Genomic DNA, 23,197 nt, shown 5'->3' on the forward strand with positions numbered 1-23,197 from the left:
TGAGATCAAGACCTGAGCTGAGATCAGGAGTCAGACACTTTACCGACTGAGCCACCTAGGCATCCACCCCTCCTTCCCCCCCCCCTTTTTTTTCCCCCAGCACATACTCCTATGACTTGTGCTAAGTGGCTCTCTTTCAGGGTAGAAAAGGGAAGAAATATAGGGGTCTTATGAAATAGGGAAGCCTTTACTTCCACAAAGTCAAACCACATACTGTACCTTTAGGGCTGACATAAGAGGTAATCGCATGTTTGGATACTGCTAGGCTTTCACCATGATGGATGATAATGTACACTTTGTCTCAGAAAAAAACTATGATCACTTAGGGAACTAAATTTGCTAACAGATTATGACATACTACACCAAGGGAATATTAAGAGACAGTAGAAATTGTTGGATATAGAAATATTTATATATAGACATATATACATGGGTTAGTATACACATAGGTATTTCTTAGCTCTGCTGCTGAGAGTACCAAACAGCAGTGACACTCCAGTAGCATTGAGTACATCTAATGCCCAGATCTTGGTTTCTTTTTTTTTTTTTTTAATGTTTTATTTATTTTGAGAGCAAGTGACAATGAATAGGGGAGGGACAGAGGAAAAGGGAGAGAAAGAATCGAATCCCAAGCAGGCTCCATGCTGTCAGTACAGACCCTGACATGGGGCTCCATCCCATCAACCGTGACATCATGACCTGAGCCAAAATCAAGAGTCGAATGCTTAACCGACTGAGCCACCCAGATACCCCACTTTTTTTCTTTTAAGCTCTGTGGCCAACATGGGACTTGAACTCATGACCACAAGATCAAGAGTTGCATGCTGTCCTGACTGAGCCAGCCAGGTGCCCCTAGATTTTGGTTTCTAATTCTGTTCTCTAATAAAAGAAACCAGGGCACCTTGGAGAAATGGCTGATTTTAGGACTGAGGTAGGAAATACACAAGATGAGCCTTTTGTAAGGAAGAAAAGTAAGGAAGTGCTCATCAGACAAAAAAAAAAAAAAAAAAAAGAAAAGAAAAACAATAAAGATGGCATATGTCAAAGGGCACAGGAGACAACTGAAAAAGCTCCCAGTGGCCAAAACTGGAACAATTGAAACAACATAAATAAAGGAGGGAATTAAATTTGCCATCAGGATTAGAAAAGTTTATTACTACACCATAGAATGTCAAAGAGACTGTAGAGATTGTCACATGTAGAAATATTATGATCCATCAGTGCAGAAGCCTAATAGTACCCAAGCAGGTGAATAAACTTTATGTCACGGGCGCCTGGGTGGTCAGTCGATTAAGCGTCCGACTTCAGCTCAGGTCATGATCTCACAGTTTGTGATTTCGAGCCCCACGTCCAGCTCTGTGCTGACAGCTCAGAGCCTGGAGCCTGCTTCAGATTCTGTGTCTTTCCATCTCTCGGCCCCTCCCCTGCTCATGCTCTGTGTCTCTGTGTCTCTCAATAATAAATAAACGTTAAAAAAATTTTTTTGAAATAGTAAACCTTATGTCAGCCCTAAAGGAATATAACCCAAAGTGTAAGTAAATATCTGTGAGTCAATACTGATGGTAATCAATGATTGTATAAATGGAGGAGACTGGACAAATCCCCTTTGCAGAACTCTGTGTAGGTACTTCGCTCTCAGTGAGACAGACCATAACTTCCTGCACATAGTGATTTCCTTCCAACCCTGGAAGTATGAAAAGGGAGGAAAAGAGACACTTTGCAGTGGAGAAACTTGACAAATACTACCTCAGCCAGGTGCCCAAGCTCAACATCAATAGTGACATGTTATAGTATATACCCTTGAGTGGCTGTCATGAGAATGGCACCTAAAAACCCTAGTCTAAGCATGAGAAAAACATCCGACAAATTCTAATTGAGGGACATTCTACAAAATACCTGACCAGTACCTCAAACATGTCAAAGTCATCAAAAATAAGGAAAGTCTAAGAAACAAGAAAAGCCTGGGGCGCCTGGTGGCGCAGTCAGTTAAGCGTCCGACTTCAGCCAGGTCACGATCTCGCGGTCCATGAGTTAGAGCCCCGTGTCAGGCTCTGGGCTGATGGCTCAGAGCCTGGAGCCTGTTTCCGATTCTGTGTCTCCCTCTCTCTCTGCCCCTCCCCCGTTCATGCTCTGTCTCTCTCTGTCCCAAAAATAAATAAACGTTGAAAAAAAAAAAATAAAAAAAATTAAAAAAAAAAGAAACAAGAAAAGCCAAGAAAAGCATAGAGCTGTGATGACTGAACATAAGGTGATATCCTCCATGGGATCCTGGAACAGAAAAAGGACATTAGGTGAAAACTAAGGACATCTGAATAAACTTTGGACTGTAGTTAATGTCACCATGTAATAGAAGATGTTAATAATAGGGGAAAGTAGGTGCAAGGTACATGGGAACTCTGTACTATCTGCTCAATTTTTCTGTAAACATAGGGGCACCTGGTGGCTCAGTTGGTTAAGTGTCCAACTTCAGCTCAGGTCATGGTCTCATAGTTCGTGGGTTTGAACCCAACATCAGGCTCTGTGCTGACAGCTCAGAGCCTGGAACCTGCCTCAGATTCTGTGTCTCCCTCTCTCTCTGCCCCTCCCCCACTCATGCTCTATCTCTCTCCATCTCTCAAAAATAAATAAACGTTGAAAAAAAATTTTTTTAATTTTTTTCTGCAAATCTAAAAGTTTATAAAATAAAAAGCTATTTTTAAAAATCATATGAGAAATCACACATAGAAAAGGAGTCTGTAGAAAATTATTCCAAGTTAAAAGTTTTATTTATTTTTTAATTTTTCTTTTTTTAATGTTTATTTTTGAGAGAGACAGAGTATGAATGGGGGAGGGGCAGAGGAAGAGGGAGACACAGAATCTGAAGCAGCCTCCAGGCTCCAAGCTGTCAGCACAGAGCCCAATACGGTGTTTGAACCTATGAACCATGAGATTCTGACCTGAGCCGAAGTTGGACGCCTAACCGACTGAGCCACCCAGGTGCCCCTCCAAGGTAAAAGTTTGTTTTAAAAAGAACTGCACAGGGCACCTGGGCGGCCCAGTAGGTTAAGCTTCTGACTTTGGCTCAAGTCATGATCTCACAGTTTGTGAGTTTGAGCCCTGCATCAGGCTTGTTGCTGTCAGCATGGAACCTGCTTCAGATCCTCTGTCTCCCTCTCTCTCTACCCCTCCCCCACTTGTGCACACATGCTCACTCGCTCTCAAAAATAAACAATAAATTAAATTTTAAAAAATTAAAAAAATTATAGTGTGATTATTGTTCAACCCACAAATGTCACTTTTTAAAACCCAACAAAAATGTTTACAAAGCATACAAAATATATGCAAAAACTAATTGGAGCTGTTTGCAGAAAGCAAAACGTGGAACACATATTGGAAGGCAATTATATGGTATTGTGGTTGGCCAGATTCTAAGATGAGGACACAGTGACCTTGAGTGTGGGTGAAACTTGTGACGGCATGAATTCCGTTCCCATGAGTAGCTTATCAGATGGCCAGCTGACCTGAAGAAAGAGTGGTTATCCTGAGTGGCCCTGACCTAATCAGGTGACTCCTCCAAAAGGACTAAGCTCTTCCTTGAAAGAAGTATAAAGCTTGAGGTATTATTGGTTCTGAAGATGAAGGAACCTCTAGGAACCGAGAGTGGCCCTGACTGAAGCCAGCAAGGAAATGAACTGCAGTCCTAAATCTGCAAGGAGGTGAATTCTGCCAACAATGTGAAAGAGGTTGGAGGATGGCTCTAAGTCTCAATGAGAGAGCAACCCTGGGGAGACTCTGAGCAGAAGACCAGCCACTCAGTGCCAGCCTCCTGACCCATGGAAACTGTGAGATAACAAATTTGTATCATTTTAAGCTACTAATTTGGTGGCAGTTTGTTACACAGGTATATCCAGGTTGTGGTTAGCCATTCAGACCAGTGGAGCATATCTGCATATACTCACCCAGAAGGAAACCCAAGATTACTGATTGAATAAGGGCAGTTGCAAAAATTATATGTAGCATGATCCCATTTACACAAAACTAAAGATGTTTGTGAATGGCAGAAAGTCTGGAATGGTAACACCAAAGTGCTAGCTGAGGAGTAGGGTTCAGCAGAAGAACCTTCACTTGTTAATACATTTCTATGCTACTACAGAGTTTGGGTGGAGGGTGGTTCTTTTATTTACAAAGGAACATGCATTTTGTTTTTAATTAAAAAGACAAACTAGCTCAAACCTTTAACAACACTCTACTGACCCTCAGGATCACATCCAAACTCCTTACTGAGGCCCTTCTTGATCCAGCTCCACTGGTCTCCAGGCCTCCTCTGCCACCTTGCCCCCAGCCACCTTCCAGTCCCACCTGCTCCAGCTCCAGGAACTCCCTGTGCTCTGCCTTCTAGACTAGGAACTTCTTTCTGCCATTCATTTCCCCTTCCCTTTGTGGGGCTCACTTGCCCTTCAGGGCTGGTGCTTTCTGAAATACTTTCTTCCCTGTTCTTTTAGCACCATATCCTCATTTTTTTCCTTCTTGACTCTCTTTGCCAGCTCCATTTCTCCTTCCTGATCTTTTTTTAAGTTTATTTATTTTAAGAGAGAGAGCACGCAAGTGTACAGGGGAAGGGCAGAGAGAGAGGGAAAGGGACAGAGAGAGAATTCCAAGCAGGCTCCGCACTGTCAGCAAGGAGCCCAACATGAGGCTTGATCCCACAAACTGAGATCATGACCTGAGCTGAAACCAAGAGCCGGAAGCTCAACCGAGCTACTTAGGCATCCCTCTTCTTGATCTGGAGGTTAGTTTTTGCCTCCTATTCTTTCTGTCACACATCCACCTGCGGCCCAGACATCCCTTTGAGCACAACATTTGGACAGCTTTCTTCAAAACAAGCTCCCAGACTTCCCCGGGACTCACAGACACTCACTAGATGACACCATGTCCTTCCCACTGTGCAGGACAAAGATCTGGCTTCTCCCCTCTCTATACCCCAAACACTTTATTGCACTGTTCCTCCCTTTTCACCTGATCCCCCTGCAAGTGCCCTGTACCTCTTCCAGAAGCTCCGTAAAAACACAGCTCTGATCAGGGTGCCTGGGTGGCTCAGTTGGCTAAACATCTGACTCTTGCTCTCAATTTAGGTCACGTCACGATTTCACAGTTGAGCCCTGCATCAGGCTCTGTGCTGACAACTCGGATCCTGGAGCCTGCTTTAGACTCTGCCCCTCCCTCCTCTCAAAACTAAAATAAACATTAAAAAAAAAATCCACAAATCTGATGGGGCACCTGGCTGGCCCAGTTGGTAGAGCATGTGACTCTTGATCTCTGGGTCAAGAGTTCAAGACCCACATTGGACACAGTCTACTTTTAAAAAGTGGGGGCAGCTGCCAGAGTGGCTCAGTTGGCCAAGCGTCTGACTTCGGCTCATGTCATGATCCCATAGTTCATGAGTTCGAGCCCTGCATCAGGCTGTGCACTGACAGTGAGGAACCAGCTCGGGATTCTCTTTCAAAATAAATAAAAATAAAACTTGATAATAATAATAGAAGGTCCTCTGATGTTACTTCTGAAAAAATCTTTCAAAGGCCTCCCATGGCTCTAGGGATGAAGACCACATTCTTTAAGTTCAGACTCTGCTTATCTGAGTCTCCCCTTGCCCTCTGCACTCTAGCCTCCCTGCCCTTTCAGTGCCTTCTTTCAAATGGCCTTGCATCCAGGGCCTCTGCTCTTGCTAGCCTGGCCTGGAGCCTGCCCTCCACACAGCCTCCCCTGTCTACCAGTGGTGCCTAGTTACCACCTCTGTCTCTTTTCACAGAAATCATACTTCTCAAGGAAGCTTTCCTGATGCCCCAACTATACCAAACCCCTAATGTGGGTACTTGGAGCCTCCTTTCCTTCATAACCCTTCTCACAGTTTGCCATGAAGGTTTGCATAATGCATGGGTTTACTAGACTATAAGACCCCAAGGCTAGGGACTGAGCCTGCTTTCCTCCTTTTGTATCCCCTGGACCTAGCAAGGATAGGCACTCAATAAATACAAATATAAAAGTTGAGGGAGAGGAGATAGACATGGGATACATGGGGTAAAGTACATGGGGTAAAGAATAATTAGGTGTGACTGGAATGCAGGCTTTGGTGAGATAGAGCTGGAAAGCCCAGCTGTTGTCAGAATGGGAAGCATGCAGATACCAGACTAAAGAATTCAAGTTTTTTTGTGAATCCAGGGATGTCAGCTAAGCTTCCTGAACAGGACCACAGTTATATGATCAGTTCAGTGGAGAATAAATGGGATGACCTAGTACATTCTAAAAGCCTTTCACAATAAGTTTGAATTGATATTGGCTATGGAACAAGGAATTTGGGGGGGAGGGTGGATTATATTTTCTGTGTGCTATGTCCATTGAGTCTTAGGTATTACTGCTGTAAGTAACACTGGAGACTTTCCACTCAGTGGTCCTAGTGCTTCATACATTAGCTCATCAGGATGAAAAGGGCTGTGATAATAAGCAGCAGAGCATTTCTGCATCCTTTTTCAGCTAGGAATCCAACATTTTTTTGATTCAATTTTTTTTTAAATAGATATTTACTGAAGTGAGCAAGGATTTGTAGCTGTTTGGAGCCTGAGTGGCAGATGAAACCAGCTTGGAGACTTCTTGGAGCACAAGTATGAGTTCCACCCCAGAGGCTGCTGCAGGGTGCCCAGGCTGCACACTGACCACCTCCACACTTGCAGAGCTGAGGGGATCGCAGGTAAGAGGTCCCTAATCACTGCGTGATTAGGCTTGTGAGAGATCATACTCTGACCAGAGGTATGGCCTTGGTGGAGGTTTCAGCTTCGAAAGCCAGGCCGGGATTACTCAGTTGCTCCTCCCTCCACCTCCTGAGGGACGCTGAGTTGTATTTAAACAGTCCCACATTGCTACCTGTAACTGTGTATGCCAGAGTAACTCAGCCATGCCTCTACCTAAGCTATAAAGAACTAATTAACCACATTTAATAGCCCATAATTTGTTATTTCTGTATTCTATTCCCAAGGTTCCCTCCTAAGTTATTACCCAGGAAGAAACATAAAACTGCACATAAAACTGCATATTTCATGGAAACGAAGTGAGCTCTTTTTTTTTTATCTCCCTATGATTTAAAGCAGTGGGTCTTCCTAGCTGGAAATGAGGTTCATTCCACAGATGGGAAAGGATGCCACTCCCTGTTTCCCATCATTATGATGCAGACATATAGACAGGACTGGCTACATGATCTGTGGGACCAGGTACAAAATGATGATGTGGGCCCCTCATTAAATTCGGTAGGAATTTCAGGACTGTAACGGAAGATGGTTAAAGCAGGGGCAGGGCCCTTCTGAGGATGGGGAGGCAGAGGCTGCTCACACAGAGTAGTTTGAATGCTGGGGGGTGGGGGTGGGCCTCTGCCAGAAGAAGCTCAGCCACAAGAGCAACTCCTTCCCGACAGAACCTCAGTAGAGAAGAAGTGTCAGGAAAGAGCAGGTAAAAGCACACGGCAGCCAGAGGGCCACTTCTGTGAGAGTAAGTGGTGTGGCCAAGGACAGCATTCTCTTGGTCATGATCTGCTTGGGGTTTGGATGTCAGAGGGACCAAGGATCAGAAAAGAATCAGGGTGCCTTAGGACATTAGAAGATATCGACAGACAACACTGGGATTGAGGGGGCATGAAGAGGGTGAGTTTCTAGGCATGGAATTCTCCCTGTTTTCATTGAATCAACCAAATTTTTTTAACTGAAATGGAATGTATCAAATTTAGATGAATGATTCCTTCCCTCTAAACTTGCTTCTCCCTTTTCTCCTCTTGGTAAATGATCTGCCTGGGTAGATCACTGGTCACCCAATCAAGGCAGAAACAAAGACTCGTCTTTGATTCCTCCTTTATCTCAACACTACTCACTGAGTCCCGTCAATTCTACTTGCATTGTCCCTCTTGAGCCCACACATCCACTTTTCTCCATATCCACTAACGCCATCATCTTTTCTGGCCATGACTATGGCAACAGCCTTTTAACTGGATTGGCTTTTGAATCATGCTGACTAGAGCTTAAGTCCTCATTCTGCCACATATTAAGTAGGTGACCTTGGATAGGGCTCTTCAGCTTTCTGAGCCTCTGCTTTCTCATCTGAAAAATGGGGATAATACCTATTTTAAAGGGTTGTTGTCAAAACTAGATGAAATGATGGAAGTGGCTTAGCACAAAGGATGTGTGAATCAGCATCTTCCCTCTGTTTCTCTCCTCATCCTTCAGGCCTTAGTTTAAACGTTACTCCCTTAGGGCCCCCTCTCCTGACATGCCGCAGACTCAGTGCAGGTTCCCAGCAGTGCAAACTGCCCTGCAACATTCAGCACACTTATCTGTCTTCTTTCAACAGTCCTTTCCATCAGGACAAGAATCCTGGTTTTTTCTGCCACATGATGCTCTTCATCTACCTTGCTAGCACTGCTCACCTTGCCATGTCATTCCCATGCAGACCTGCCCTGCCATATTCAGTGGGCAGCCTCAGCCAGGATCAGTGCCCCACCTGCCTCAGTGGCTCCTGCCCTGCCGCACCTGATAGGCAGTCTTGACCAGGACTGGTGCCCCACCCCCACAAAGTGGCTACAACCCTGCCCCACCCAGTGGGTAGCCTCAGCCAGACCAGCACCCCTCCAAAGCAGCTCCTGCTGGAGGCGGAAGGGCAACACCACTCACCAGTACACTCACAACAATTGCAGCCAGCCACACTGGAGGCTAGTCCTGCACACCAGCATAACCTGCAGTAGCCACAGCTGGGCATCGCAGCCCAGCCCAGCCCTGCCCATTAACACACTTGCAATCATAACAGCCCAGCCACTACAGAAGGGCACATGCAGCTGACACAGCACAGCTTCGTAATGCCTGGTTCTAGTAACTAGGGGGTTTGCACTTCTGGGCCCCACAGACAACTTCTACATAAGGCCACTCTTTTAAGACCAAGAAATGTAGTTGATTTACCTAATACATAGAAACAAACGCAGAGAATCAGGCAAAATACAGGGATATGTTCCAAATGAAAGAACAAAACAAAACTTCAGAAAAAGAACTAAATGAAATGAAGATAAGCAGTCTACCTGATAGAGTTCAAAGCAGTGGTCATAAAGATACTCATTGAACTTGGGAGAAGAATGGATGAACACAGAACTTCAATGAAGAGAAAATATTTTTAAAAAATCAGAGCTGAAGAATGTGATAACTGAGGGGTGCCTGGGTGGCTCCGTCAGTTGAGCATCCAATGTCAGTTCAGGTCATGATCTCATGGTTTGTGATTTCAAGCCCTGCTTTGGATCCTCTGTCCCCCTTGCTCTTTGCCCCTCCCCTGTTTGCACTCTTTCTGTCTCAAAAAAAAACATTAAAAAAAATTTTTTTTAATATGATAACAGAAGTGAAAAGAGGGAATCTTAGATAATGCAGAAGGACGGATTGGCAATATGGAAGATAGGGTAGTAGAAATCATCCAAGTTCAACAGCCAAAAGAAAAAAGACTTAAAAAATGAGGCTAATTTAAGAGACCAAAGAGACAACATCAAGCATAACAACATTCACATTATAGGGGTCCCAGAAGAGAGGGAAAGGGGCAGAAAATTTATTTGAAGAAATAATAGCTAAAAACTTCCCTAACCTGAGGAAAGAAACAGACATCCAGGTCCAGGAAGCACAGAGCTGTGAACCCAAAGAAGATGAACCCACAGAGGTTTACAACAAGACAAGTAATGATTAAAATGTCCAAAACTAAAGATACAGATTGAATCTTAACAGCAGCAAGAGGAAAGCAACTAGTTAAATACAAAGGAATACCCAAAAGACTATCAGCTGATTTTTCAGCACAAATTCTGCAGGCTAGAAGGGAGTAACCAGATATATTCAAAAGTGCTAAAAGAGGGCACCTGGATGACTCAGTTGGTTAAGCCTCTGACTTTGGCTTAGGTCATGATCTCCTGGCTCATGAATTTGAGCCCTGCATCAGGTTCTCTGCTGTCAACACAGAGCACACTTTGTATCCTCTGTCCCCCTGTCTCTACCCACACCCCCTGCTCGCTCTCTCTCAAAAACAAAAAAAATTACAAATATCTGGGGGAGAGGGGCAGTGCCTGAGTGGCTTAGTCAATTAAGCATCCAACTTTGGCTCAGGTCATGATCTCACAATTCTTGAGTTCGAGCCCCGCATTGGGCCCTGTGCTGACAGCTCAGAGCCTGGAGCCTGCTTCAGATTCTGTGTCTCCCTCTCTCTCTGCCCCTGACCTCGCTCATGCTCATTCTTTCTCTCTCTCTCTCTCAAAAATGAATAAACATTTTTTAATCTTTTTTTTTTCAACGTTTATTATTTATTTTTGGGACAGAGAGAGACAGAGCATGAACGGGGGAGGGGCAGAGAGAGAGGGAGACACAGAATCGGAAACAGGCTCCAGGCTCTGAGCCATCAGCCCAGAGCCCGACGCGGGGCTCGAACTCACGGACCGCGAGATCGTGACCTGGCTGAAGTCGGACGCTTAACCAACTGCGCCACCCAGGCGCCCCTTTTTTTTAAATCTTAAAAAAAAAAAAAAAACCAACAAACCCAAAGCCTATCTATATGCTGCCTATCTGAGACTCATTTCAAACCTAAAGACACAAACTGAAAATGAAGGGATGGAAAACTACAAAATAGGCTTTAAATCAGACTGTAAGAAAAGACAAAGAAGGGCTTTACATAATGATAAGGGGATCAATTCAGCAAGAGGATATAACAATTGTAAATACCTATGCACCCAACCTAGGAGCGCCTAAATATATAAGGCAAATATTAAGACATAAAGGGAGAAATTGATGGTAAATACAATAATGGGGGACTTTGACACCCGACATACCTCAATGGATAACTCAGACAGAAAATCAGTAAGTCCCAGAAAGGCATAGATGGAGTAGGTAGGAGGGACTCTCAGGACAGGGAGAGCTACAGAAATGCAGAACAAGGCTAAGGGTACCATGGAGGAAAGGGTGCCAGAAGACTCCTTTGAAGTTTGTTCCTACTCAGAGGAGTGTACTTCCCCTCTAAGGGCAAGAGTTCTGCCTGCCCAAGGCCATGGTCAGAAGTTTTATAGGCATGGGATCCACTCCTCCACCTGTCAGACATGCTGCCTGACCCCACTTCTCTGCTCTCCATGGGGTACAGGGCCAGCTCTGCATGCATAGAGGGACGGCCAGGCAAGGCAGCGTATGGCAAAATACTGCCTTAGGGGCAGGGGAGACACCACAAACTGGCCAGGGAGTCGCCTCTGCTGCCTCTTCTTTTCCAGGATAGGCATACATTTGGAGGTTTGTGTTTGGGAAATTCAGGAATCACCCACTGCACATCCAGACACCAGCCTGAATAGAGGGAAGGCGGCCAGAGCCCTGAAGGCGAGGGGCCAGCCAGCACTACTTGACCACTCACCCAGCCCTCACCTGTCGTGGGAGTGAGGTTGTCCATCTCTGAAAGACTCCCAGAAGCCCAGGGAAGAGTTCCCACCCTAGCCAGAAAACCTGTCCCTGGCAACACTCCAAACCGTAGTGGCTGAATATGAAGTGTTTCGTGTTGAGGACCCCCTGGCTGGAGATGGCCAGGAGTCTCTACCACCCGTGGAAACACCTGACCTATTTCTCTCCTCTCTCTGGTTTGGCAGAGGAGACATGCCATTGCCTTGGAGCAGGGCAGTCTGCATGGAAAACAAACAGGATTCCTGCCTCCTCCAACTTTGGACTACACTGGAAAGCTGGTAAGGTGTGGAGAGTCAGTCAGAGTAGACGTTCAATGTGAGCTGCAGGGCAGCTACACTTTGTAAGACATGATCTGTTTCCTCACAGAACAACAGCCTCGTGGGTTGATTGAACAAACATCCCACAGATGAGAAATTAAAGCAGGGTAGAGTGGTCAAGGCCACTCTCTAAATAAGCAATTAAGGGGGCTACGACACAGGTCTCACCATCCCCGGGTCAGGGCAGCTAGGGCTGCACACACACAGACACTAAGCTCTAGCTTCTTCAGGCTAAGAGTTGTCTCGACCCCTGAGTTGTCAGTGTCTGCTGCCAGTGATCTTAAATGCAGATTAGTCTTTGTGCTAGAGGTAGAAGTCTTAGAGTTGAGTGAGGGAGCTCCTCCTCAGAAATTTAGTAAATTTTAGTGAGTAGCTAATTCCTTCTTGCAACATGTACTCCTTTGTGCATAATGTAATACAGTTCTGGGTTTTGGAAATACATAGTCCTATGTAATAGTACTAGTACTTTAAAGGTCCCTTTGGAATTGCTCCTAAGCCTTCTTTACTCTGATTTAGGCCTTTTATCCTGCACATGGCCTCTTACCGTTCTTCCCACTTCATCCTCCTAGCTCTCACTCCCAGCTGGCCCTAAGGAGAGACTGGGTAGGGCAGTAGTTGGGAGTGTCGCCTCTGGAGGCAGAAGGCCCAGTCTCAAACCATAGTTCTGCTGCTTATTTGTTGTGTGACTTTGGGCCAGGGCCTTCACAATGCTGGCTCGTTTGCCTTACTTTCTAATGAGGATATAATAGTACTGACTTCACCAAGTTGATAGAATTACATGTGTCCATCCAAGTACTTAAACAGTGACTGACCCATAATAAAACCTTAACTATTTTCATTTTGTTCAGTTCTCTGTTCAGAAACCTCAAATAGTTATAGAATGGAGACCAGTGTTTAACCTGAAATAGACTTTCTTGGCCTATTTAAATGGTATTTCCTCACTTACTAATCCATGCACTCCAGCTCACTCAGTTCCCCAAACCTGCCCTCCTGTCTTGGCTCCTGCTGACCCAATATTGCCATCAGTTGAAATCACTGCTGCCCCTCGAGGGCAGGCTCTCTGGTCAGACATGTCGATGGGCTTTTTTCCTCCTTTGAGCCATATTTAAGTAGTCAATATCCAGCTTCCTCCAGTTGTAGAGGAAATCAAAAGTCCTCAGACGTGAAAAATATTCTCCAAACAACTGACCATTTAAAAAATTACTTTCCATTTAGACATTGTTAAATCACAAAAATTCAACTGAGTAACTTTAAAGATCAAACTGGCATGATTCAATGTCTCATGAGTTAGGCAGCATCCCATCCAGCAATAGAAAGGAGCTCTGAAGGGCCATACAAAATGCAGTTTTTAAAAGGCAGAAATGGGGGTGGGAAAACGGGAATTATTAGTGAAGAATGCATTGTTCCAGGAAGGTAGCCTATCTAACAGGAACGGAAGGGGTCTATCAAGTGGTTTATCTCACTAGTGCCGACTAGGTACCATGATGACTGGTTAAAGGTTATACCTCAGGAGCTGAAGGTGCAGTTGGGTTAGTTATTAAGCTGTGACTTGCTAACATGGGGCTTAGCACAAGTGACTCCACTTGGGGCCAGTTGTCTCTTTTTAAACATCTCTCTGCTTAACACCCTCCACCCAGCATAGTCCATCTCTCCCATCTCGTGCTTAGGATTGTAAGAGGTCAGAAACTTCTGACACTGACAATACAACACAATGGTGTTGAAGTACAATTTAAGTTTTAAAGCCTAGAATTTCATAAAGTTACAAAGGTATTGATGGAAACTGCTCAAAGATTGCAGTCATTGGCAGATGAGGATCTGAGAGGCCCATTAACACATGAAGAGCTTCATGGAACCAATTAGGTACTTCATGGGTATGGCTAGAGGATCAGAGAGCTGACAGATTAAGAGAGGCCTTAAGGAAAACTGAGGAGACCCTTGACTAACTTTTCAAAACTGCCCTGCGGGAATGGTGTCTGTTTTATTATGCAGTCATATAAAGTTTAGGGAGGAAATATACATAAAATGATTCTGTTCTAAGAATTAGCCCGTAATTGCAATTGCACTTTGTTAAGAGATACTAGTTTTAGTAGTTTCGTTTTGCAGTTAGTTCCAGTCAAACCTTTTTCACTATTTATATATGCAACTCTGGTCTCCACTTTAAGTAGGTTGACTCAAAGGGGCTTTTTCAGTTCTTTTTGGATAATAAGCACCTTTTAACTTATTTTTATCTGCCTCATCTTCCCTAACAGACGGCACACTCCTAGGTCAAACAGTGCTGAGACAAACAGAAATGCCATGTCATCATCTCATGGGACGGTGGGGGCGGATATGTGTGAGTCACCAGTGAAGCCTGTGCAGACCCATAACCCTCAATTATTTTTAAATGAAGGAGTCCTGGTGTATCCAGAGCTGTTGAAAGCAAAGACCCTCAGTGAGGGTCCCTAGCAATGAGGGGTGACTAGATGACCTCAGATACCCAGGCTGTTGCCCTCAGGTCCATCCAGGTTTTTCAGGGATTGGCTGTGATCTCCAAAAATCTGGAGTGCTTGCAGGACAGGACTGGGTGGAGGACACAAGAATGACAAGGATGATCAAGGATGCTCAGGTAAGGAGAGGCAGAGGCCCCAGCCAGCCTCCTCCCCTCAAGCTAGCTGTTAAGGCGGCTCTAGGTGCTCTGGTTCATTCCTGCTTGGTATGGTTCAGAATTTTTTAAGAGTGAGCTTCATAACCAGACTGAATGATGGAGCTTTTCCCAGTCCAAGGGAGGGTGTCTGGAAAGAGGTTAACGTCCTCCTTGGGAGTGGAGGAGGGAACGGCAGATTGGCACCAATGTTCACCCCAGCTCCAGGCACTGACTGCTCTGTAAGGAACCACCAAACCTAGCAGTGGAAAAGAGCAAGGTCAGGTGCTGCAAGGCCTTTCCGTTCAGCCCTCCTTTCACTGACCAGATTGGGTTAGCAGAGCCCTCAGGCCCGAGACAGTCCCGAAGTTAATGCCTCAGAACTGCATGGGGATGGGTGGAGAGCAGTGTACATGTGAGGCATGGCCTTGAACACATCTCTGGTGGGAACACCTGATGTGCTAGCAATTTCTTCAAGCTCCTGGGAACATGGCCTTTGCTGCATCCCTGGCAGACTCATAGGGAGCTGTGGTTAATAAAGTGTCTCCATTTTAAATACCTTGATTTGTAAGTCTCCAAGGAAGCATGCATGAAAGGAGGGCAGAGAACTGAACCTCAGGAATACCAATATTTAGGAAGCAGGGAGAGGACTGTCAGGAAAAGTCCCTGAAGGCCAATTGAAGAGGTGTAAGAGTCAGCAGGAGGTTTATTAAGGTTACCCTGTTGTAAAGTGCTTTGAGAAGGAATGCTTTGGGACAGAGTCTGGGGTGTATGGCTAGTACTTGGGGACATCTGAGAACAGTGTTAGAGGGGCAATAGGAGCTTCTGAGCTGGTTGATCAAGTCAGATGAAAAATCATACCCTTGAGGTGCCAAAGGAGGGAGGTCACGTCCCAAGGGCTGACAGGGAGGGACCTCAAGAGTGGGAGCTGCCCCCAGTCAAGAATGTATGCTAGTGGGTACCACCTTCTGGGTGACTTGAAAGAACCTGCAGTTCTAGGGACTGACCTTCCAAATGGCAACAAAGTACAACAGGGGAACCATTTACAACTAACACTTATCTATTTTAACTTGCGTGACAAAGCCTTAATATGTTCGGCTACCTTGGGCTCCATTAGCATTGGAGATGGCAGAGAGGATCATATGAATGCAAGGTCTTCGCTTCCTTTTCCAATCATGGACTCTAGGATCCTCATGGTGGCTCTCTTGCTAGATAGAGCACACAGCCTGGGCCCAGGCCTCTGCCTCAGACATCTACACTACAGAGGTAAGGGCCACCTGGCTCTGCCTCCCCTGTTCCTCAGCCTGGAGAGTGGGTCTACATCTTGCAGTTCGGTGTGTAATCTGGCACCTCAGCAAAGTGAGGCCACCTCAGTTTCCACAGGGCACAGGAGTTCTTAGCTGCCACCTCCTCAAACCCAACAAGCAGTTTCTTTCTGACCCCCTTTCATTGCTTTTATATAATTTTAAAGCGTCAGTACACCTGCAGACCCGCCTCCATTAAAAAAATTTTAATCCTTTAATAAAGTACATACATGAACTTTAAAGTCTTTGAGTAGTGATACATTTGTAATTTATTGTAAAACTCAGATCAGAATGCTTCAAAGTCAAAATTTTATCTCTGTGAGGTGGAGGACATGAGGTGGGGCCAACTGTCTTCTAGTTTTAAGATATGGTAAAATAGAATGTCTGCCAGCTGCCAGCAGCCAGAGACAGAAATGCCATCTCATCTCATGAACAGTGGGGAGGGGAACATTTACTTAACACCCACCTTCAACCTCCTCTTCTGGCAAGTGCTCTGCTCTAGATGAGGAAATGCTCAGTTCCTCACCCACCCACCGGCGTCTCAGCTGGTGCTGCGGGCCTGGGATTCCAAACCCAGGTTCTCTCCACCAAACTAGTGGTTTTGAAACTGGCTCTTGTGGCTGTGCTTCAGGGGATCCCTGAAAACACTTCAAAGATCGTATTAAATATTAAAAATCATCTCTAATATGTACACTCAACGATAAAACACATTAGCTTAGACTGCCTGAGACCTCACAATAAGGTGTCTGTAGCTGCCTCTGTGTAGGGTTCTCAGAGGTCAGCGATGCAGAGGGTGCTAGCCTGGTGCCTGGATCACCATGCGCAGCTGCAACTCAATGCTAGTGGCTCTCACTGTAGAATAACTTGAGTGCTTATTTATAATCGTTGGGTGTTTCTTACTAATCTATGGAGGATAAGGATTTAAAGCAGGTATTGAATATTCTCCCCTATTAATCCTTTTTTTCAAGCATTTACTTCACTTTTGTCAGTAACCAGAGATTGCAGGCAAGCTGTGACTGTTACCATTTGCAGCCACTTACCTATTTACAGTAAGGATTTTTTTCCTGTATCCTACAAATTCAGAAATAAATTGGAGGCTGAGACCGTTCACAACTAATCCATTTGCAGTAGTAAAAAGGCACCCCCCCCTCCATCCCACTAATTTAAGACAATGTCACTACTTAGTTCAGGCTACTGTTATATATTTGGAAGGTTAAAAACAAAAGCAATGATTATAATACCAAAACCTTTTAATTTTGGTTAGAAGGGAGAAGGCTCCCAGTTTTAAGCCTTTTGGTGTCAACTACTAAGCTCTTCTGTGAGATTTTTGGCTTGGCTAGCTCAAAGATAAGCAGGTTAAGATAGCTATCTAAGGCTGTCTTCTGGAAGCCCAAGAGCACTGGAAGGTGGTGGAGGTGGAGTCAGGCAAGGTTTCCTATTCAGATTTTGTTGTTAATTCATTGACAAACTTAAGTCTTTACCACTCCCTGAGAGTCCGTTTCCCTCAATGAAAAAACCAGGACTTTGAATTAAATCGATCACTTTCAGACTTTTATTTTAAGCACCAAAACCTTTCTTCAAATCATATCTTACTTGTAAGTCTAATACTTGAATGGGCCTGGGGGCTCCCTCCCCACAAAACAGCACAAAAACCACAAAACTACATGATCTATAAAGGCCCCTTCCACCTGTAAATGTCAGGATTTCAAGTCCGTTACCTCCAAAACACAAACGCTGACCCCTGCTGTCCCTTCCTGGCTAGGCCCCTCCCTCCTCTCCTGGACCAACTAAGGGGCCTAGTTGACTCATCCCCAGCACCTAATACACTGGTCATAGCACTGACTAGAGAACCACAGTGGCAGCCGGAATCCAGGGGCTGAACAACCGTTTGTGGGTGAAAATGACAAATTTATTTCGTTTACATGGTCACTGAGGCTACAGCAAAATCAACACTGTTACAATAGGCAAGCACTACTGTCTGCAGCAACACACAGCACATTTCTTAAACAGCACCCGAGCCTCATACGTTACGTTTGCATAAAAAAAAAATGTATGAACCAATCAGGAAGCAGTTAAAGGCCCATTTTAAATGCCAATGCCAAACAAATTTCACTGGAAATACAATTAAATGCAACTGCCAGGAGCACTGTAAGAAAAGGTGACCCAAATTGGGCAGGAGAGAAAAGACCGGAAGTGGTAAATAAAATACAATAGCAAAAACCTTGTGATTCCTGTTGGGGGCTGGGAGGGTCCTTCCCCTCATGCCTCTGAACGTGGGCCTAGCTTAGAAGAGGCCTGTTCCACCGGGGAGGCAGCTGGTACCTGTGCAAAATGTGCAGATGGTGAACTGCATACAGAGGAGAGGAACAAAGTGTCAGTGTGGTTATGTGCTGGGGACAGCGGACCTTGTGTTTTAAGAATCAAAGGCTTAGGAGGGTCACCTCTTACAGCTAGAAGCGTCTCAAACATTCTAGGCCGGCCCTCACGATACCTTGTCAGTAACCTCAACTTAGGACAAATGTTCTTCGAAAACGTGACTAGAAATTAAATCCTAGGATTCCTGCCATGTCACTCAAAACTGCAAACGGAGAGTCAGTCACTGCTCCACAACCTAGGGCTCATTTTCAACTGCTGTTAGCCTAGCCTCACCGAATTCAATTGGATACAGGTGCAGCCCGGGGGTCAGATCACTTGAACGGGCACTAGCTAAATGAATTCCTGCAACAGCACCTTCAAATCCGCCCTCATGCTTAAAGGATCAGTAGAGGTCAGGGCTAGAGTTAACAACTTCAGCAAACACGGAATCTCCCAGCCTCATGCACAGCAGCTAAAGTCTATCAGCCATTTCAATAGCCTGTAATCTTATTCTAGGGTGTACCCTCGATTCCCATTTCAGTATTTTTTAATAGATGGATATTGTTTAACAGGTCTTCTGGCACCATTTTGTTCGTTCTCTGTCAAATCTGCCACAGCTTTTTAAGTCTTAGAATATACTTTGCTAACATAGAAATGAATAGTGAACATAATAGCAAAGTAAAGAAAAATTTTTCTGTACATCCTCACTAGAAAATCCCAGTGGATTAAGGCAGCCCTATCATCTTTTGGACTGAGATTAAGGCCAGAGTCTGGAAAGAAGGGGAAAACTGAGAAAATGCCAGGATAAGAAAGTTTGGAGGAGGACATCCTGGCAGCTCAAGATCACTGTTTAGTCCCCCATTGCTTCACACCAAATTCCTCCATGTGGGGTCCTCAGAAAGCCAGCCTTGCCCTTGGAAAACCACCTCTGTCAGCACCTGGCCATCTCCCACGTCACTTCCTTAGCCTGAGATGCACACTGTGCAGGTCTTAGCACGCTGACTCTTCATCTTCCCACCCCCAGCAGCTCCACATCTATGGGCCCCTGACAGCCTTGCTAGGTTCTGCTAGTGTTTTAACTGGCAGAGGGCTGAACCCTTAGAGATTAGAAACAGGAGCTGTGTGTGGACAGACATTGGCTAGGACACACTCATTTTTACAGTCTGAATATGGCCCTCCCAATAGCAGCTGAAGTGGCACCTTCTCCTTCCAGAGAACAGGCTAATTCTCAAACACCCGCTGGATGGCACTCTCAGCTTTCAGACTAGTATCATTTGAGCTGTTTATATACTTTGTGTTCATGTACTTTAGGCAGAGAATACATCCAGAAAGTGACCCTGGAAAGCCTGCCCCAGAGTGGAGGCCCTCAGGGAGGCCCAGAGCTGGGCACTAATCATACCCACCTTCCCTAGGGAGGAACTGCTTACTGTAGCTCTCCCACAGACCTGTGGGATGAGAAGAATGCCCCGTGGTGATGCAGGAGAAAGAAAACCCACCTCTGTGAAGAGCAAGAACTAGTCAAGAAGGGACTAGATGCTAGGGCCTTGCTTGGCTGGTTGCAGATCTAAAGAGAAGTTCAGCCCTCTCTACGGAGGGAGGAAGGGGACCTACAGTTAGGCACATAATCCAATCACATCCGTTTCAGCTTCTGCCCCCCAAGGGCTCTCTGCTCTCCCATATGCTCTCATCCAAGAACAGACAGAAGCATTTCCAGCCACCTCCCCCTGCCCCAAGTCTTCCACACTCCACTGCATGCAGGGCTCTGTGCTTAACCACTGCTGCAGGCGCAGCTGGTGCTCCCCGGGTGTGGTGGGGTTAAGGAGCCAGAGCACAGGCTGCCCTGCGATCCATCAATCATCAGCAGTGACAGCGGGGGGGGGGGGGGGATGGGCGCACGTGGGGAGAGGAGCCTAGAGACCAGAGGTAGTTTTATTTACTATTGATGCTCAGTTCTCCAGATGAGAAAGAACCCCTGGTGTTAAGATGCCCAACTGCTTTGCCTTCTTAGTTTTGGAGATGTTAGGGACAAAACCATCAAGGAAATACATTTCAGTGCTTGGGCATTGTGCTGCGGCTCCTTGCAAAGGTCCAGAGTAGAACAGAAACCTGTAGTTTTCCTTCGCCAAAGTTCAGTTTCCCGGCAGCACCTCCAATTGCTGCTGTTTAAGAAGGAAAAGGGATGAAGAGGGAATAAATCACAGGGCAAAGAATTGGAACGTGTTAGCAAATGCTACCATGCGGAACACTAAACTTTATTCACTTTATTTATATATTTAACAGTTCTAAAGTATTTACTTCTTGCTTTGACAAAAAATGAAAAATATAGGAGCGCTGACTGACTCCTCTTTAGGAGAAAAGGGTTATATGTACAGCTACGGAGAGTTACGGTTCCTCCTTTACATACAAAGAAAAATATTAATAAAAAAGTGCTTCATTGATCGAAAAGGGCTAAGAGCTGCAAGCATTTATTCACACTGTACATCAGACCCAAGAAACCCGTATCATAACCTCTTGGCACCTGTCACTAGAACTGCACAATCTCAATTAGACTGACTTCTCCCTACCTGCAAGGCCAGACCACACAGAGTGCGGAGAAGAACTACACCCTGTTTCACTGAATTCAAACTCCGAGCGAGCAACCTGCTGCAACTGGGAAGTCAGGGACATGCTCAGATGCTCTTGGCTTTGCCTGGACTGACAGCTCCAAGGAAGGCTCTGGGCCACGTCTTAACCACACAGAGGCACACACAGGAGCCAGCTTCCTGAGACAACTTCCCTTGGCCAGGGAATTGCTTCCAGAGGGTAAGAGAGTTCCCTGGCCTCACCCCCACCCACTCACCACAATCCGCCATTACCACTTAGCAGCTTTTAGCAGAGCCAAGCATGGCCCCTCCCTTGAGAGGGAGGGCAGGCACAAAACATGGATGCCAAGATTACAAAGCACAAACCTATAAACTCCTCTCCACCCTTCCCCACACTCACCTCTACCACAAATATTCTTGATTTAAGGCTCTTTTTGGACCACATCAAAGCTTACTGAGGAAAGGTGCCCCAAATCTCCTACAGGCTGTGTCACTTCTCTAAAGAACCCTGCAGAGTCACCAAGTGGCCCCTCACTGCTGGCCAGCAGCACAGGAACAGGGCAGGGGGACTGCTGGGGCCTTCCCACTGCCCCAGGAAGGGAAGGAGAAGGAAGGCTGATTGTATGGGACATACTCCCTTTTCCAGACGCTTGCACTCTGAAAAGCTGATTCTACCCCTTAAGGGGGAGATCCATGATTTGTTTGGTTTGGGAATGGGAAATTTTTGGAACCCTGAGTCTGGATTTCCCTGTGGTCAAGGAAAAGAGATTGTTTTGGGGGACCAGGCCCCGGCAGGGGCTTCTAGGTGCACCCGGGCTCAGGGAAGGCTTTGGCCTTGGCCATGGCAGCAGGACCACTGCACTCTGGCCAGTCTGTACTCCTATGCCTGAGGGTGGGAAGCACTACACAGCCTGGCTGAGGGAGGCATACTCATGACAGCGAAGGGAACCCTAAACCATCTGGGTCAAGTTAAAAACAGAATCCCATGCGAGAGAGAACAATGCTGGCCACCCCGATTCCCAGGCCCTCTCGCTTTCCTCAGGACAACAAACACCTTCCTTCCCCAAAGCAAGGCTCAGAAGGGTTACGTTTTATTATGTGCCCCTCCCTCCAAATGCCAATCCCATTTATCTGTGAGGTGGAACTGGCCCGGCTCCTGTGAGGAGGCAGAGGGCACTTGGGACAGTCTGTTAGGAAGATGCTTCAGCCTCCTCAGCAGCACACGTTTTTCAAATCAGCTCTGATGTGACAATGGCACAAGGAATGGTCACAAACAACAGCCCCAGCTTTCTTCCCCACTAGCTCAGGCCTCCACTCCTGACTCTGACCAGCCTCTCTCCGTCCTGAGGAACCAAGCCAACCCTCAGCATCATGGGACAACAGGTGGCTCAACAGTCACAGAGGGCTGGCAACCTCTGGTCTTCCATTTAAAAAAAAAAAAAAATTTTTTTAAGACAACCAGGAGACTTTCTTTCTTGGAAGCAGAGGAAGGATGGAAAAGGGAGAGGGAAAAAAACAAAACAGGAAATAAAATCAATCTACAGTCCAGTGGTACATCCCAAATTTCTGTCACTCTGCACAGGTGGTTCCATGCCCCCATTCCAAAGTGCACGGGCCTCTCGGTCTGCCCAGGCTGTGGGCCTGTCAGAGGAACAGCAGCTTGGCCTCTGCCCGCCCCAGGTCACTGAGCTTCAGTTTGAAGTGGCAGCAATGGGCTTATCCAGTTCAAGGTCAATGCTGGAGCTTGTGGGATGTAGGCTGCTATAGCAAGACTTGCACACTCGACTGGGTTCAAAGAGCTGCTGGCTGGGAACTGGAACCTTCTGATTACAACAACTGGAGCAGAACACATTCCCACAATTCCTTGAGATGAGAAGAAGAAACAAAACAATGTTAGTTTCAGTAGCAGATATGGTGTAGGGAAACCAACTTCAGAAGACAGGACTTTGTTGTACGTCCTTCGGATGTGCTAGAGACTCCTCCAACAATGAACTGCTCATTTCTCTAGCCCAGGAACAAGCCAAGCAGAGAGGGGGGGGATCCCTACCTAGCATAGTCGCACGCCACTGTGACTTTAGGGCCAAGGACAGTTGGCTGCCTCACCATTATGGCTCAAGATTACCAGGTGCACAGGAAGATGTTCAAGAGAGATCCATGAGAACAAAAGGGCCCAGGGCAGGAGTAGCTGCTAGCTCACTGGGTAAGTTCTGGCCCAGAAAACCCACTTGGCCACACCCACCTGGGCAATGGCCTTTGTGTAACTTGTGGTCACAGAGAGGCCAGAGTCCAATGGAACTACCTCCGTGCCCCTCAGAGGAGACAAACTACCAAGCCCAGCTGGGGAGTGAGGAGCCTTGCCCAACAGGCTACTCCTCCAGAGGCTCGGAGGCAGGGTCATGGAGAACAGACTATTGTCACCAAGGACTGCCCTGCTGCCAGCATGCAAAGCCAGAAGACAAGCAACCAGTGACGCATGCTCAGGGTGAAAGGACAAGAGCACAAATGAACACACGTGCACAAACACCCCCCTTATTAGATAGGTGTCAGTCAATTA

At 46.1% G+C, this 23,197-nt stretch overlaps 1 protein-coding gene and 1 long non-coding RNA gene across 10 annotated transcripts in view; one reads left to right on the forward strand and one right to left on the reverse strand.

Moving 5' to 3' along the window:
* The window catches only part of LOC125149523 (uncharacterized), a 54,342-nt gene extending 42,093 nt beyond the window's left edge, over positions 1-12,249 (forward strand). The window contains exons 3-4 of the long non-coding RNA XR_007145958.1: positions 6,551-6,721; positions 11,651-12,249. This is a non-coding gene — a long non-coding RNA (uncharacterized LOC125149523). The remainder of the gene's footprint in view (positions 1-6,550; positions 6,722-11,650) is intronic.
* Positions 12,250-17,593: 5,344 nt separating this feature from the next.
* The window catches only part of MTMR3 (myotubularin related protein 3), a 150,725-nt gene continuing 145,121 nt past the window's right edge, over positions 17,594-23,197 (reverse strand). For all 9 annotated transcript variants that reach the window (XM_047827191.1, XM_047827196.1, XM_047827192.1 and 6 more), the window contains one exon: positions 17,594-22,506. In XM_047827191.1, coding sequence (XP_047683147.1) covers positions 22,335-22,506 — 172 coding nt within the window. In that variant the 3' untranslated portion in view covers positions 17,594-22,334. The remainder of the gene's footprint in view (positions 22,507-23,197) is intronic.

Source organism: Prionailurus viverrinus, chromosome D3, assembly GCF_022837055.1.
Source record: "Prionailurus viverrinus isolate Anna chromosome D3, UM_Priviv_1.0, whole genome shotgun sequence".
Taxonomy (NCBI): Eukaryota; Metazoa; Chordata; class Mammalia; order Carnivora; family Felidae; genus Prionailurus; species Prionailurus viverrinus.